Source organism: Liolophura sinensis, chromosome 13 (assembly GCF_032854445.1).
Source record: "Liolophura sinensis isolate JHLJ2023 chromosome 13, CUHK_Ljap_v2, whole genome shotgun sequence".
Classification (NCBI taxonomy): Eukaryota; Metazoa; Mollusca; class Polyplacophora; order Chitonida; family Chitonidae; genus Liolophura; species Liolophura sinensis.
This window is the reverse complement of record NC_088307.1, coordinates 21,354,457-21,371,713: the sequence shown is the minus strand read 5'-3', so window position 1 is coordinate 21,371,713 and position 17,257 is coordinate 21,354,457. Positions and strand designations below refer to the sequence as shown.

General features: G+C 36.9%; 1 protein-coding gene across 1 annotated transcript in view; it reads left to right on the top strand.

Annotated features, from left to right (window-relative positions):
* LOC135480427 (protein unc-80 homolog) overlaps window positions 1-17,257 on the top strand; it is a 100,042-nt gene that overhangs the window by 73,590 nt on the left and 9,195 nt on the right. The window contains exons 42-52 of the mRNA XM_064760257.1: window positions 474-693; window positions 1,614-1,693; window positions 2,693-2,816; window positions 3,726-3,765; window positions 4,054-4,109; window positions 6,033-6,212; window positions 6,763-6,886; window positions 7,530-7,748; window positions 9,974-10,069; window positions 11,278-11,366; window positions 12,368-12,548. Coding sequence (XP_064616327.1) covers window positions 474-693; window positions 1,614-1,693; window positions 2,693-2,816; window positions 3,726-3,765; window positions 4,054-4,109; window positions 6,033-6,212; window positions 6,763-6,886; window positions 7,530-7,748; window positions 9,974-10,069; window positions 11,278-11,366; window positions 12,368-12,548 — 1,409 coding nt within the window. The remainder of the gene's footprint in view (window positions 1-473; window positions 694-1,613; window positions 1,694-2,692; window positions 2,817-3,725; window positions 3,766-4,053; window positions 4,110-6,032; window positions 6,213-6,762; window positions 6,887-7,529; window positions 7,749-9,973; window positions 10,070-11,277; window positions 11,367-12,367; window positions 12,549-17,257) is intronic.

Here is a 17,257-nt window from a genome sequence, read left to right as displayed (position 1 = left end):
GCATACACTAACATGCACACACATGCAAAGATATTTTAATACAACAGTGTACAGTGGGATGACAGTTTGTTGGATAAGATTGAACCTACCTAGCTGCTGAGAGCAAATTTCGTGTGTGTATTTTTAGAAACAAATAAAGGTCATAAATTTTAGATTTTAGTGCTGAATCTTACAATTTCCTGTAAAATATCATCCCATTTTCCAAGCAAACCTCAAAACACCTTTCTAAACTCAATAGACCTGTCAGAATCAGAAAAATGGGCCAGTTATTTAGGCATAGTTTCCCCATATAAATGTAGTACATTTATCATTTGGGTAAATGATCAAAGATTTTGCTCCCAAAATTGCAGCATTTTTAGGGGCACATATTTGTCATTATATGTTGTTTTTGGTACTAAAGCTTTCGTTTTTCCAGTTGGATTTTATTTAATGAGATTTTGTGCCTGTGAAATATCTGAGACTGACTGTTTTAGCATCGTGCACAGATACATGGAGGAAGGACGCAAGAAGCAATACACCCATGACCCAGATGACCTTGAGATGAGGAATGAGTTTCGCAAACCTCGTGATGCCCTGCTGAACATTGCCGTGGATTTCTTTGTGACCTGTGTGCTCCGTCTGCGAGAGTTACGACGGATGATGGCAGATCCAACCTTCAGGCCTCCGGAGCTCTTTGACCCCAAAACACACAATGTAAGTTAATCATTAAAAATATGTACACTAGACGTAACATGACTTCATATTTTCAAGAGTTCTTTATATGGAGATTTTCCAGAGGTAGGAAACCGGGAAAATCTCAGTATAAAATATTTTGAAATATTCTTGAGTATGACGTAGAAGACCAATGAATTAAATAAATATATTGAGATTTGAAGTGTTTTATTTTCCTTTTCTATGAATGTTTATTTCCTAAAAATCGCTTTTTTCATTAGCCAGAATTAAAAAAAAAGATAAATGATAAAACGACACACCCTACTCTTCCCATTTGGTAATGATAGATTTTCAGTATATTTGTATATAGGGACATACACTGTATTTGTTTGGTACTGTATAATGTTTTTAACTCCAGAAGTACATGTAGGCCTGAAAATGATGCTAACTCTTGAGTTTTTTCTGATCAGAAATTAATCAAACTTCATAAAAAAATTGATGTTTATGTTACATTGGATGTTAATTCATATATATGTTATTAGTTTTTAAAATCGATAGAGTTGTGGAGAAACTTTCAGAAATTAGGCGATTTCAGTTTTATTCTGTGTTTTACAGGTCAGCCAACACTAAAAAAATTCAAAAATGGAATAAAAATTAGAACAGAAAATCTGCCATGGTTATATGTTTATATAATTTACCTATTTTTCAAGGTTTTTTTAATGAAATAAATTTGTCTTTAACAGGAACATTTGCTGGGACAGTCCACATTGGCCACAAAGTATATGATTTTTCACATTTTAATTTTTATACCCTCTGACGACACTGAAAAAAAAATTATTTCTTCACATAAAACGAAACTTTAAACTGGTGTTACCTTAAGTCTCAGACTGTAACACATTGATGTGTTTGGGTACATGTGTATGTGTAATCAACATGCTAATCATTACCTTGTCTGTGTTTAGCGCCTTGCCGACATTGTCCACACCCTGCTGAAGTTAGCACCGTATGATCCCCAAACGATGAGGTGTGCCGGACTGCAGAGGTAGGAACTGAGTATATTGTAATTCACTTGAGTATTTGTGTCTCGTACGTTGATTCTTCATCATCCATGTGTTGATTTTTTTTTACGGTTGACCGACATTTGGGGACGCCTGTAAGTTGCTTCCGTGTAGGCATTTACATGAACAGTTAAAATAAAACCCTGAGATAAATTGACAAGAGGCCAGTTACGTGTGACCATTTTCTATCCGTCACACTGTTGCTATGATGCTTGTTGCTATGGACCCATATTTATCAAGCTGAAGACCTTAAGTCATAAATTGCAAGATCTTGAAAAGTCAGATTGAGAACAGGAAAAGACCCAAATTGTGGTTAGTACATTGTTCTGCAGTGAAGAATCAGTGCACAAATTTTAAACTTTCTAGAGCAAGGCATTTTATTTGTAGCTGTTTTTGATTTTAAGACGTTTGATAAATATTGTCCTTGTGTTTACTGTCTTATTGTATATATATATTTCTGGTTTTACAATATCTAATAATCCTGGTCAGAAGAAATGGGGTTTTTTTTTAGCATTAGAATAAGGGCCTAGTCCAGAAGGCCATTTTCTGACTTGAGTCAAGATTTAAAACCTTGTCACGTGGCTTACTGTAATTCTTTAACTTGTTTGTATGATTGCAAGGTGTTTTTTTTTTGGAAGTGTCTTCAGTAGGTATTGTTTTTTGTAGACTGACAAAATTATACTTTGTAAAAGTGAAGCCCTGAAATTGGCCAATCCAACCATTGTAGTTCTGTCTCAAAAATCAAATTAAAAATCTGCGTAAATTGCACTGAAAGGTGTCCTTTCATATGCGAAAAGGTTGCAGTAATGTGGAACATATGTTTCTACTTTCTCAGTTTTGTCCGCATAGATTACCTCGGTGACTTTATCCGCAAAACTTCATGTGTAAATGCATTAAATCTTGGACTGAGTATCAATCTTACCACTTTGAAGTCAACACTTGACAAGGGACATAATCCTTGTTTATCCATGCTGTTATTTCAGGTACATGACAGAAGCAGTGCCCCTGACGGACTGGTCCGTGGAAGCCGTGCGCCCTGCCCTGTATCTCATCTTACGCAGGCTGGACAGACTCTTCAGCAAGATTGCCAAGAAGCAGTATCTTAGGGTGTGCAATTTTGTATTTGTACTTTGTAATTTGTATTTAATTAATTTTTTTCAAATCGATTTTTGATATTTTACTTCTGTTATGAAATTCTGTCAGGTTGAGAGGTTATCATTTTTCAGATGGAGTATGCTGAAAACAGGCTTTGAGAAATATGCTATTTTAAATATAGGCTATGTAAGTGCTTACAGTAAAACTTGAGGAAAAATATAAATACTGTATTTCGCCAAAACTTTAGTATTTTTGAAGCGACACAGTTTGCTTCATTTTGATTGATTCATGCAGCTTACATGTATTATGCCACCTAAGAGTTTTTTTGTGAAGTTTAATTAATTTTGTAACACAAAAACTTTTTTTTGAATTGTAATTCAGTTTGTAATACAAAAACTGTTTTTGAAGTTTAATTCATTTTGTAATACAAAAACTTTTTTTGAAGTTTAATTCATTTTGTAATACAAAAACTTTTGCGTTGTCATCAAAATTAAGGCCTAGATGTGTTTTTGAAAGTGCATTTTTACACAACAAACTTTACATGATTTACAATATGAACTTTTACTGGAAAAAAACGCTGACCATGGTTCAGGAATAGTTCTTGGGAAAGATGTTAGAAGTGTTGAAAGTAAATTATTACATTTCGTTACAAGCCTTTTGGAAAAGTAATGATATGAGTATGTTGTTCATTAGATGGTCTAATCATTTGAGGAAAAGAAACTCAGTATTCCTGCTATAATTACATATATACTGGCTAAAATGAGCAGGCCAGGCGTCCCAAAAATTAGAAGAAATAGGTAGGGTTTTTCTATTATACAGTTGTCTTAATGTAATACATTCCAGATGAGCATCCATATTTTGAAATGTCATCCACAAAGAGAAAAGAGGCTGTCTGTTTATGTTGTTTTTGCCTTTTTTCAGAGGCAGATGGATTGGGAAGCCACGGCTAATATTCTCAAAGGTGAGAATTAAGTATGCATTTTACGATTTTGTAAATTGAATTTCGATGCGGTTATGAGTAGTACATGTGTACTTATATAAGCATGATGGAAGTTTGTATGGAAAGCTTCCGGACCTTCCAAAGCTTAAGGCCGGATCCTGTAGGAATTGGATTTTAATCCCTGCTCATGTATGTGTTAAACCATTTCATGTCATGGATGGATATTTGTCATACATATTCCATAGTGTCCTGCTTGTTTATCATAAACGCTTAGTTGCTGAATTTTAATTGATTTTATTGTTGTGACAGGTCTCTACACAACCCTGAGCAAGTTCACGTTTGTGGCTCATCTTCCACATCTTAAGGTAATTATATAAACATTAGCTATTCGAAAGTGTATTATAAGTTAATAAACCAAACTCAATCCTTAATACCAGTTTCAACCTAAGGGAGCATAGCCAAAATTTTCGAGCTTTTCAATCGCGAGTTTTAAAGATTGCGAAATACAGATTCATGATTGCAACAGGAACTTGCGTATCCTTTCCAATTAAATTTCATGACTGCAATTTTGACGACAAGTTGGCGATTGCTCTCTGTTGGATGAAATCGCGTTTCAGACGAGAGTACTGTACCGTCGCAGAGTGATATCACCTGTCTGAAAACTGCACAACTCCGATATAGGTACATACACGTGTTTTAAACTCATATAATGCGGATGTATGAGCGTGTCAGAGTAACCTTTCGATCAATATCAGCGTTATAAAAATCACACACCTTTCTTGACATAGATCACTACTGTAAAGTTTAATGCTAGTTAAAACTTAATATCATGCTCAAGCCTGAAGTCATTTTTTAACAGCTGTACATGTGTATTGTATATATAAGTAAATGTGTTTAGGATTCCTTCACGGATAAAAATGTTATTTCATTTTGATATCTCACACCCAGACATCGAAAAGAAAAGTTATGATGACATCATCATCCAGGTTTAGGTAACTTTGACATTTCTACGTCGCGCTATAACACATCATTGAAGACGTCATGTATGACGTTAACAAATAAACAATTCTATAAAAGCCTACAGCTTAGGACATTCAGCGCAAAAATGTTCAAATACACAAAATCATCAAATTGTTAAAAATACATGTATTATGAGTAAATACATGTATAATATTGCATAGTGGAGGTTAAACACCACAAATATTGCATCTCAAGCAGTATTTATAGTATCCAATCTTCATTGTGCAATATCCTCTATGTATTTGAACTTTGCCATACAGCAGTTATTCTTATAATTCTACTGTTTTCCAAATGGCCCCGAGTTGGTAAAGTGTCCGCTTCAGGGGTGGTAGATCCAGGGTCAATCCTGGGTCAGGTCACACCTAAGACTGTAAAAGAGGAAGTTGTAGCTGCCTTGCAGCTCGTTTACTTGTATCAGTATAATGGCTTGGGCAGAGTGGCTTACGTGCCATCGGTGAGTCGTAGTGAAGCGGCACTATATGAAAGAGCAAAGGAAATCTGTCCTGCAACAAAGATGCACATTACATGCAGTCTAAGGACTCCTTCGTCATGATATGACTGAAAAATTGTTTAGTGCAACGTTATACCCTAAACATTCACTCACTCACTCAACTGTTCTCCTGAAGGAGAACAGATAAGAACATCTTTTAAAATGAATTGGTAAGAGGCGTGAGTTTAAATTGAATCCAAACAAGATTTTTAATGCTGCATAGCCACACCCAAAAATGATTAACCGGTCGGATTATGTGCTATGAGTTCAGTATTGTGAGTCTACTGACAAGAAACATATGTGAAACACATTTATGAAGAAACTTGTGTTTGACATGCCAAAAAAAAAAATGAAATAAACCAGCCGTGATATTTTTACACTACGTAGATTGAGTTGATCGTAAAGTAGTGGTTTTTCCTCTTAGGATCTGTCTTTCATCAATAAGAGCATTTTAAATATTTGATTAACATGACTGGACTGTCAGAAAGGACTAATTACAGTCTATGTGTTATAGAGATGTAACATCCACACTGATTGGCTGACAAGATATAGGATTTCCTGGGTTAAACCCTGCAGTCGCAGTCACACTTAAACAATTCCACCATACCTAAAATTCAGCATTAGTAGGTTAGGCGTTAGGCCTGGACTCTCTTCTCTCTCTCACACCAACCAATCAGAATCGATTGTGTATCCTTTTAAATGAATTGATTTTCTCCTTCTAATTAGGTAACAGTAAATTCAAAGTAAATTGAATTTGATTTTTTTTTTTTTTTGGCAGACTGTGATTAATGTGTTACTGAGTATTATTCTATCCACAACGGGCCCTGCGTACCCAGAGACAGGACTCCAGGGTAGTCACCGTAGCGACCACACCTCATCAACCTTGACCTCTAACCCCCCACACACCTTCTGCTCTGCCGTCGTCAAGCTTGTTGCCATGCAGATGCAACTGCTAGGGGTCTGTACTCTGTGGTGTTTTGATCCTTTATATTTTGATTTAATTTTCAAAGTGGTGAAATACAAGGTTCAAATCCAGCTCTTGCTGTCATTTTTAACAAGAAGTTAGTTTCTTTCCTAACTGAATTGAATTGCAATTTTTGTTCAAAGGGTTATTCTGTTAACACTGAGAATTTTCCCTTCCTCAAGGCATTTGTTGATACCTGATATCAAGCATGGGAGTATGAAGTAATACTTCATGAAAATTTCAGCCTTGATTTGTTACAGATAAAGATTTCTTTGACCCATAAACCAACTATCATAAATAAAGTGGAACGTTCTTGAGCACAGCAAATAATCAAATAAATAATCAATAAACACAGCTTTCCTCTGACCCTTGACACCAGTCAATCAGTCAGTCAATCCATGCGTTCCTGAACAGTACTCTCTAGAGTACATTGAAAATTTCTCTCCATGGGTTTTTCCTACCCACCTCCAAACACCAGTCAATCAGTAAACTGTCAGTAATCAGTCGGTGCGTTCGTAAACTCTCTGCCCTTGTTCTCCCCCAGGAGCAGTATTCTCTGGAGTACATATGTGGGGGTCTGTCAGTCTTCCCTACCCAGGAGCGATGCCTCAACATGCTGGTGAACTTTGTGCTCCCTCTTTGTGTCAGGGTGGGGTCAGGCAGACGAGGTGAGTGTCACCACTAAAACAGAGGACAGATCACTACTTTATATTTTTGTATATATATTCACACGAAAAAATATACATGGTTTTTTTTTTTCTAAGTGACACATTTGACTTTTGACCACACATCGATTCACCAGCCTCCTTATTGGGCCACTGAAGAGTCTTTTTGCGAAGTTTGATTAATTTCTTATCAGAAAATTGTTGGCGTTAAGGGTATCAGTAAAGTGAAGTGAAGGTGACTGAGAAGGCCACTTAAAACTAGTTGCGTACGTGGGAAGGTCTGTCAGCAACCTGCGGATGGTCGTGGGTTTCCAACGGGCTCTGCCTGGTTTCCTCCTATCATAATGCTGTCCGCCGTGGTATAAGTGAAATAATCTTGAGTACGGCGTAAAACACCAATCAAATAAGGAAATAAAATATAAAACTAGTTAAAGGATATGTGATACATTGCTTTTTTATTTCTTACTATACAGTTTAGGATATGTCCCAATATATGTAAATACAAAAATTCTTCTTAGCTGTTTCCTGAAATTGGCATAAAAATTGCTTTGAGAAACAGTATTTCTAAGGCGAAAGCAGTTTACACGAAAACAGTGTGCTTGTTTCAAATACTGATTATTAATGTATTTGGTTTTTTTTTTGTCAGATTCTCCCAAAATTCGGCCAGTGGATATTGCGTTTGGACTGACCATTTTGGTGAATGCTCTCAACCCTCCAGCCAAGCCTCCCAGTCATTCCAACTCATCCACGAAGAGTAGCCATCACCTGTCCCTTAACGAACACAGCCGGTCTAACAGTATATCCCACTCTGACAAAGTGTATCTAAAGAATGCATCTGAGCTGGTCTTACAGACAGCTTACCTGGGTAAATATTTATTGATTTATTTATTTGATTGGTGTTTTACTTCACTTATACGACGGCAGCCAGCATTATGGCAGGAGGAAACCAGGCAAAGCCCAGGAGAAACCCACGACCATCCGCAGGTTGCTGGAGAGGAAGCCAGCATGAGCTGGACTTGAACTCACAGCGATCGCTGGTGAGAGTCTCCTTTACCACGGAGGCCCTTCACCTTGGTAAATAACAGTTAACGCTAATCACAGCTGCTTTACCTGATTCAACTTTGATACTGGCAGCATTGGTGTTGTGGATAGAGCATCTGCTTCATAAACGGTGTATTCGTGCTTCAATCCCAAATAAAGTCATACGCAAGACTAACATCATCAGTAATATCCCAAATAAAGTCATACGCAAGACTAACATCATTGGTGATATCCCAAATAAAGTCAAAAGCAAGACTAACATCATCAGTAATATCCCAAATAAAGTCATACGCAAGACTAACATCATTGGTAATATCCCAAATAAAGTCAAACACAAGACTAACATCATCAGTAATATCCCAAATAAAGTCAAACGAAAGACTAACATCATCGGTGATATCCCAAATAAAGTCATACGCAAGACTAACATCATCGGTGATATCCCAAATAAAGTCATACGCAAGACTAACATCATCGGTGATATCCCAAATAAAGTCATACGCAAGACTAACATCATCGGTGATATCCCAAATAAAGTCAAACGCAAGACTAACATCATTGGTAATATCCCAAATAAAGTCATACGCAAGACTAACATCATCGGTGATATCCCAAATAAAGTCATACGCAAGACTAACATCATCGGTGATATCCCAGATAAAGTCATACGCAAGACTAACATCATCGGTGATATCCCAAATAAAGTCATACGCAAGACTAACATCATTGGTAATATCCCAAATAAAGTCAAACGCAAGACTAACATCATTGGTAATATCCCAAATAAAGTCATACGCAAGACTAACATCATCGGTGATATCCCAAATAATGTCAAACGAAAGACTAACATCATCGGTGATATCCCAAATAAAGTCATACGCAAGACTAACATCATCGGTGATATCCCAAATAAAGTCAAACGCAAGACTAACATCATTGGTAATATCCCAAATAAAGTCATACGCAAGGCTAACATCATCAGTAATATCCCAAATAAAGTCAAACGAAAGACTAACATCATCAGTGATATCCCAAATAAAGTCATACGCAAGACTAACATCATCGGTGATATCCCAAATAAAGTCATACGCAAGACTAACATCATCGGTGATATCCCAAATAAAGTCATACGCAAGACTAACATCATCGGTAATATCCCAAATAAAGTCAAACGCAAGACTAACATCATCGGTGATATCCCAAATAAAGTCATACGCAAGACTAACATCATCGGTGATATCCCAAATAAAGTCATACGCAAGACTAACATCATCGGTGATATCCCAAATAAAGTCATACGCAAGACTAACATCATCGGTGATATCCCAAATAAAGTCATACGCAAGACTAACATCATTGGTAATATCCCAAATAAAGTCATACGCAAGACTAACATCATCGGTGATATCCCAAATAAAGTCATACGCAAGACTAACATCATCGGTGATATCCCAGATAAAGTCATACGCAAGACTAACATCATCGGTGATATCCCAAATAAAGTCAAACGCAAGACTAACATCATCGGTGATATCCCAGATAAAGTCAAACGCAAGACTAACATCATTGGTAATATCCCAAATAAAGTCATACGCAAGACTAACATCATCAGTAATATCCCAAATAAAGTCATACGCAAGACTAACATCATCAGTAATCTTGGCACTACCTCATTTAGCTCTCAGCATAAGAGAAACAGGCCACTGGTCGATCGGTCAGTATATTGTAGCTGGGTGGGGCATCGTGTCTGATATCTTCAGCATGGCATTTCAGTGAGGCAGCGCTAGAGTAATTGTGTTATGTTATGTGTTTCGCATACTCTTATTAACACAGCCTCTGGTTTTCATGTTGTCTCTAGTTTTCATGTATTCTAATTTCTCAACCATTTTGCAACTTTCATGGCTATTTCTGCACATTTTAAATTTGATTTTGAAGACAAAACTGCATTTGTTGGATTTGTCAGTGTCTTGGCTTCACAAAAAGTATAATTTTATAAGTCCACACGGAACAATAATTTCATGTAGTATAACTTTTCAATTTGTGTTTTAGGTTTGGAAATCCTGATGGTGTGTTTTGACAAGCAGCTGGCTCCTGAATGGCACAAAGTTACCAAATGTGTGCACGAAATAGCTGGCTCTAATAATGGTAAGCAGTGTGTTTGGAAGCACATGTTTATACAGAACTAGTGAGGATATGCTGGTCCTCAGAGGTTGACACTAGTTGACCTTAAAGGATACATCAAAGGAAACCCCAAAATGAAGATTATGGTTTTAAAGGAAATGTCAAGCTATGTCAAAAAATTTTTGTTTTTTTTATTTCATTTTAACGGCATATTTTATAACTCACCTTTTTACTTATATTTTCCATCAGTTGTCAAAACTTTGCACCGGCCCCGATAGCACAGTTGGTAGAGCGTCCGCTTCGGGAGCGGTAGGTCCAGGGTCAATCCTGGATCAAGTTACACCTAAGACCTTAAAAGAGGAATTTGTAACTTCCTCGCTTGGTGTTCAGCATGAAGGGGATAGTGCAACGATTGGTTGACCCGTATCAGTATGATGACTCGGGCAGGGCAACTTACTTGCCTTCGGTAAGGCGTCTCAGTGAAGCAGCACTAGATAAAAGAACGGTGGAAATCTGTCCTGCAACAAGGAGGCACATTACATGCACTCTAAGGATTCCTTCGTCGTCATATGGCTGAAAAATTAGCTGAGTACGACGTTAACCCCCAAGCACTCACTCGCTCAAAAGTTTGCAGAAATCACATTGTTGATGAAGTTAGTGAGAACTCTGGACCAGCTTAGCACCTACTTAGTCAGCCATTCTAAACTCTGTGTACCATATGTAATTTTTTTTGCATTTCGTATGAAGTTTATCTTTTTCAAGTGGCACATTTTCCTTTGTTCTGATTGATTCATCCAAATTATATTATTTTGGGGGTGAAATTTAATTTCTTGTCTAGAAAGAAAAAGTGTTGACATCAGAAGTATCATCTTTAATAGTTCAAGCTCTTCTAAAAGTTGCGTTCAGCATGAAGGGGATAGTGCAACGACTGGTTGACCTGTATCAGTATAATGGCTCGGGCAGGGCAACTTACTTGCCTTCGGCAAGGCGCCTCAGTGAAGCAGCACTAGATAAAAGAGTGGTGCAAATCCGTCCTGCGACAAGGAGGTACATTACGTACACCCTAAGGACTCCTTTGTCGTCATATGACTGAAAATTGTTGAGTACAATGTTAAACTCCAAGCACTCACTCACTCACTCTTCTGAAAGTTCATAATTACAGGCCAGTATCATGTGAAATACTCCTGACTCACAGTTATCAGCCTTGATTTGATTCTCTATTCTGTCACCAGGTGGCCTGCCTTTGTGGAAATTCCTTGACTTTGTCGTCACTCATAGGCCCTCCATCTTCCTTCAGCTCCAGCCATTCATCGAGTTCAAGGTATTGAAGTCAGCATTTTTTTGTTCAATTGCCTCTATCAGCCTGTGACATAATGTCCGCATATCAAATCTAGATCTCACTACTTTGGCCACATCTTTAGTTTATTAGAGGCCGGGGACACCCACGACCATGCGCAGGTTGCTGACAGACCTTCCCCACGTACAACTGGAGAGGAAGTCAGCATGAGCTAGACTTGAACTCTCAACGTAATGACTGGTGCCTTCATTGTCAGGTGTCTGACAAATTGGTGCTGGTTCACTCTGGACAGTCCAGGCAATCCAATTTTCTTCACCCATAAGCCTGACCGCCATCGTATAAGTGTAAAAAATCCTGTGTAAACAGGGGTTGAACATCAGTGGAGTAAAATACCCTCAGTGACCTAAAATTTGGCCAACAGAAGTGCATTTTGAGAGGCATTGTCACAAAATATTTTTTTTCGTGCTGAAACTTACAAATTTTCGAGCAGAATATCATCCCATGTCCCAAGCAAACCTCAAAACAGAATTAAAAATAGAACCCTCAAAATATGGAAATATTGGCAAGTTAGTCATGGTCAAAATTTGTGGTCACTTAGGGGTAATTTAAGTCAGGGCTTTACATGCAACAGGACTTCAAGAATCTGATACTGGTCTAAACTCATTAAGCAAAACTATCACATTAGATTCCAGTGATAAAGGCCAAAAAATCTGATCACTTTTACATGCATTAAAAGTTTTCACTGAGAGCAAGAGCTTTGTGATACCATATATTTTCATTTAATGACAATATGACAACCATGCTATATGTGACATTTAATACTCTGTCGGCTACGAAACTGTTCTTCTCAGAGGCCCTCCAAAACAAGAAATACTAGATGTGAACTAGGTACTGGTGGATTCCAGTAAAGTGTATCTGCGGGAATCAGTTTCAAGTCTGGTGAAAATTGTCAAACATACGGGCCCATAAGTTAAAAAAAGTATCAATAAAAATAACAAGAACTGATCAAGGACGTTGTGATTCAGATGATGAAGGTAAACTGCGATACAGCTCAAGAGTACTTCCTGCAGCAGACCATTAAAGAGAAGATCACGGGGAATCTGCCTCACCCACGCTGTAATGGGAGTGTCCTAGTTCAGTTGGCCACAGAGTTACGTCAGATCAAGGAAGAGATTACTTCTGCGGGCGGTGTAGGGGTGTATGGTGGTACGTTTGCATACATAAATTCTTCCTGTAATGTGAGCGTCTTTTTACTTTACTAATCTAAGCTTTACTAAAAGAGCTACTCCAGTGTTGCTGAGACACCAGACTGAAATATTGATATCACATGAGGTAGTGAAAAAATTAAAAGCAGCTTAACCAAGAACAACAATATTATTTTGTGTTTTATTTGTGAGCTGACTCTAGACAAAAATTCAAAAAAGGACTGAAAATGGAACTGAAAATCCACTTTGGTGTTTTGTCCAATCTCCATATGATTTTCCTGTTTTTCTGGGCTTTCTGATCTTGTAAATATGCCTTCAGCAGGACAAATTGTAAGGATAATCCTCATTTTTGTTTTTCGTGATGTTTTTGAAGTTTTTATATTTATTGTTATATACTCCTCGGGCATTGAAAATAAAGATCGTGCCACAAAATACCTAGGCTTAGGTAGAGTTTGAAAATCAACTTTGCTCCTTGCATAAATTTTGCATATTTAAAATGTGACATTAGTTCTCAGAATTAATTTGTTTTACATTTATTGCGGGATTTGAAGCCATTTTAAGGAATGGTCGTTTTCATGTCAGATTTCAGCATTGAAGTGGCTCTTTAAGTTTTGACGCTTTGTGGTGATTTCTTCAGTTTGTCTTCACATCATTTTTAGGATGATGAGTTGCAAACTTTTCCATATCATACAGGGTCTAATGCAGACATTCGTTTAATCTCAGATAGAATGACTCAAAATAAAGCCAGAATTGAAGCGAAATTTAAATAAAAATGTACATAGATGTACATATTCAACACATTTCAACTATTTCTTGATTTTTACCTAAAATTATGGAACCCCAAAAGGCATCAAGAAATCTGTATTCGGCCCTGTCTTGTATATTTAATGTAGCCCTGTCTAGTGTTTTACATGTTAACATTCCTATTTTATGCCCTACGGTTTATATATGTTTATTTCTGATGATCCTCTATTTGTGTCAGAGGTCAAGAGTCACTGCACTTCAGATTAGTCCTCAGTTATTGCCCTTTCCTCAGACTATTACTAAGACTTACTGCCCTTTCTTGCAGACTATTATCAAAGTTATTGCCATTTCCTCATACTATTACTAAGAGTTACTGCCCTTGCTTGCAGGCCATTATCAAAGTTATTGCCATTTCCTCAGACTATTACTAAGAGTTACTTCCCTTGCTTTCAGACTACTATCAGAGTTATTGCCCTTTTCTCAGATTATTACTAAGAGTTACTGCCCTTTCTTTCAGACTATTATCAAAGAGGTGTGTCGGATGCCTTAGATGGTAGGATTCTCAGCTTTTGAGTGCACACTCTTACTCGTTTATAATTGTGCACTAGTGTAGTGTTTTGTGTTGTCAAAAAAAATAAATAAATAAATAAAATAAAATAATGTGGAACTTTTAGGTACCAGTGGGCATCTCAAATGATAGTTGTGCTGGGTGTTCAAATCTGGCACAGTTACAGTTTTGACTTTAGGAGGTTTGCTACAAGTTTTGTGCAGCTTTCTACAACTTGATTATGTGCTGTAGATAACATTTTCTGAATAATGCCCTTCACATGTTCTAAAAATTGTGTTCATGCGTTTTACTGGGCGCTGTGTAATAGGATAATGAGAACTTTGTTTTTAGTTTTAATTCACATTTTCCTGCTTCCTTTGTTGTAGTAATTAGTCAGTGGTGCTCTTTGTGTAGTCTTACATAAAGTTCACCAGAGACCACTGCATGGTATATTTCACTCATGGAAAAGTATGTCAGTCTAATTTGTTAAAGGTAGCTGGATTTTACTCTGATTTCATGTACTAATTTATTGACCATATGAAATATTAATTCATATGAAAGGAAAAATTCTTCAGTATGGTGGAAAGATTTATGGCCAGCTGGTTTAAGATGCTTGCCTTTAAAACAGTAGGACACATTCTTGAATTCTTCAATGGGCAATCGACAGATTAAAAGGACCATTTGTCATTTTAATACCAAAGGCCAGTGTAGAAATCTTGCCATATGCCCCAAGTCTTCAACTGGGGCCTACATGGTTCAATTGGTTAGTGCGCTAGCGCGGCGTAATGACCCAGAAGCCTCCCACCAATGCGGTCACTGTGAATTCAAGTCCCTGTTATGCTGGCTTCCTCTCCGGACATAGTTGGGAAGGTTTGCCAGCAACCTGCGGATGGTCCTAGGTTTCCCCCGTAGGGCTCTGTCTGGTTTCCTCTCACCATAAGGCTGGCCGCAGTCACATAAGTGGAATATTCTTGATTGTGTCATCAAACACCAATCAGATAAATAAAATAAATAATTCGTCAGCCTTTTCAACCTCCCCTGCAATCAATATTTCCAAACATTCTGAGAGAACTGTGGGGTGCAGAGAAATAATTTGTACAGTTATATGAGGCTTACGTCTTTAATGATAGGAGCAAATCATATTTAGCATCATTTTCAGCATAATTGTATCCGTGAATTGCACTGAAAAAATTGCTTTAGCTGGAAAAGGTTGAAGTAAGTAAAATATTCTTGAATGCATTCTACACAACACAAAAATAAGATTTTTCTTGGGCTTTTTACAGGGTATAAATAGCCAAATTGATGCCAAGAATTGGAATTGAAATGTGAATAATGTTAACTTGTCTTGTTTGATGTTGGTAAGACGAGCTGTAATATTACTTTTAATACTACTGATGTAGGTAATACATTAAAGCAAGTGGAATATTTAGCCTAATATCGAATGCGTATTAGTTTCACATTTCCTTTGCCTGTGGCACTGGCTAACAGGGAATGAAATGAAAGATAACTTTGTAAAGGTGAAGGAAAAAGCCAAACTTATTTCATAGCTGTATGTTCTTAGGTCTAAATGTTCAAACCTGTGCATGTGACTGATTTTAAGACTTTAAATATATAGGTTTTTTTGTGGAAAGGTTGGTGTTGTAATCATTCAAGTGCAAATGTTAAAGTAGGTGGGACATCCTGCAAAAAGCAAATGTCCACTTCCACTCAGCCCCATGTTAAAGGTGGAGAAAACAGTAAAATGACATAAAGTTCATATGAAAGAGTGCGAAAAGTTATGACTAAATGTGGTCTTCAATATTTTTTCCGATTTTTACTTGAGGAGAAAAAGACACTTCAAAATAATTTTGTGCGGTGGGTAATTGGGACCACCTTTTGATATTTATAGTCTTTGTTTGATAATGTCGTAAATGAGGATGTAAGACAGGTTTAATAAATATTTTTGCTCTAGATTTTGTTCTTTCCAGCTAACAAATGTATTAAACCTCAATTTGGATCATTTTTATATTTTTAATATGTTCATAAATATTATCATAATTGAGGTTAAATGCCTATGTTTCGATATGAACAACAAATTTACATTCAAATAAATTTATTAGACAAGCATCACATCCTTATTTAGAACATTAATGTGCAACAATGATAAATACCAAAAGTTGGTCTCAAATACCCACCATACAAAATATTTTCAAAAACCCTTTCCTCTTGAACAAAAAAAAAAATATTTGCAAATAAGTTTTGATGCTCTTTCATCTAATTTTGGCATCAGTTTTATGTTGTCTTTTCCTTTAAATTTGACCAGCCATTTGACTGACCCACAGACAGACAGACAGACAGTGAGTGATAGAGCAGCTTGTCACAGCCAAAAGTTGCATGCAGATTGGTCAGTTTAAAGGTTGTGTAGAAGAGTGATTACTTGTAAACAAAGGTCGCAAGTGGGAAAGTTTGCCAGCAAGGTGCGGATAGTCATGGATTCCCTCTAGGCTCTGCCTGTCTTCCTCCCACCATAATGCTGGTTGCCACCGTGTAATGGAAATATTCTTGAGTATGGCATAAAACACCAATCAAATAAATAAGATTCTCAGGTTGTGGCAAAAACTCAACATCTTGTATCAGCAGATGAAGTTTATCTGGTCCTCAGTTATTTCATTTATCCGAAAATAAAGCTAAACATTTGTTGTGGTTGTTTTTTGTCATCTTGTCCATCACCTGCATGCTTGTGCGTAAATGTCCTGGTAATCCTGTGGGAAGACAGTCTGTGTGATCGGAAAGTATTGAAAAAAAAACTGAGAGATCCAGATTACTCTAGTGTAAGGTCAACCTGGTTAAACATTTTATGTAAAAACCCAGTATAGACTTTACTGCAATGTTGCTGACGGACAAAGACTGGCAAGAACATGATCTCTGTTAGAGGCGGTAGTGAAACAAATGTGGTACTTATGAAAAGACCAAATATGAAAGACACATACTAGTAGTCTAATTCTTCAGCTCTTTCACCCTCTCTTCAACTAACATTTTGAAACATTCTGCGAGAACTGTGGGGCGTAGAGAAATAATCTACACAGTTTTGTGTAGCTACATGTAACATCTTCAATGACACAAGCAAATAACTAGTAGCATCATTTTTGATAATAATTGTATGCATAAACTCCATTGGAAGAACCCTGTATTGGCTGAAAAGGTTGAAGGCTTACATGTACATGTAGAAGCCACACCTAGCTCAAACAGGTTCTTTGCATCATGGCGTGTATGGGATACTATTTGTAAAGGTGGAAATCCAAATATAAAACTTAATTACAATAAAACTAAAAGTATTATGTTACTTAAAAGACATAGTTGATGAGTTGAGAAAAATAATACCGAAATGTTGGAACTAAAAATGCTTGGTAATTATAGGGGAACGAAAATATATACCATTT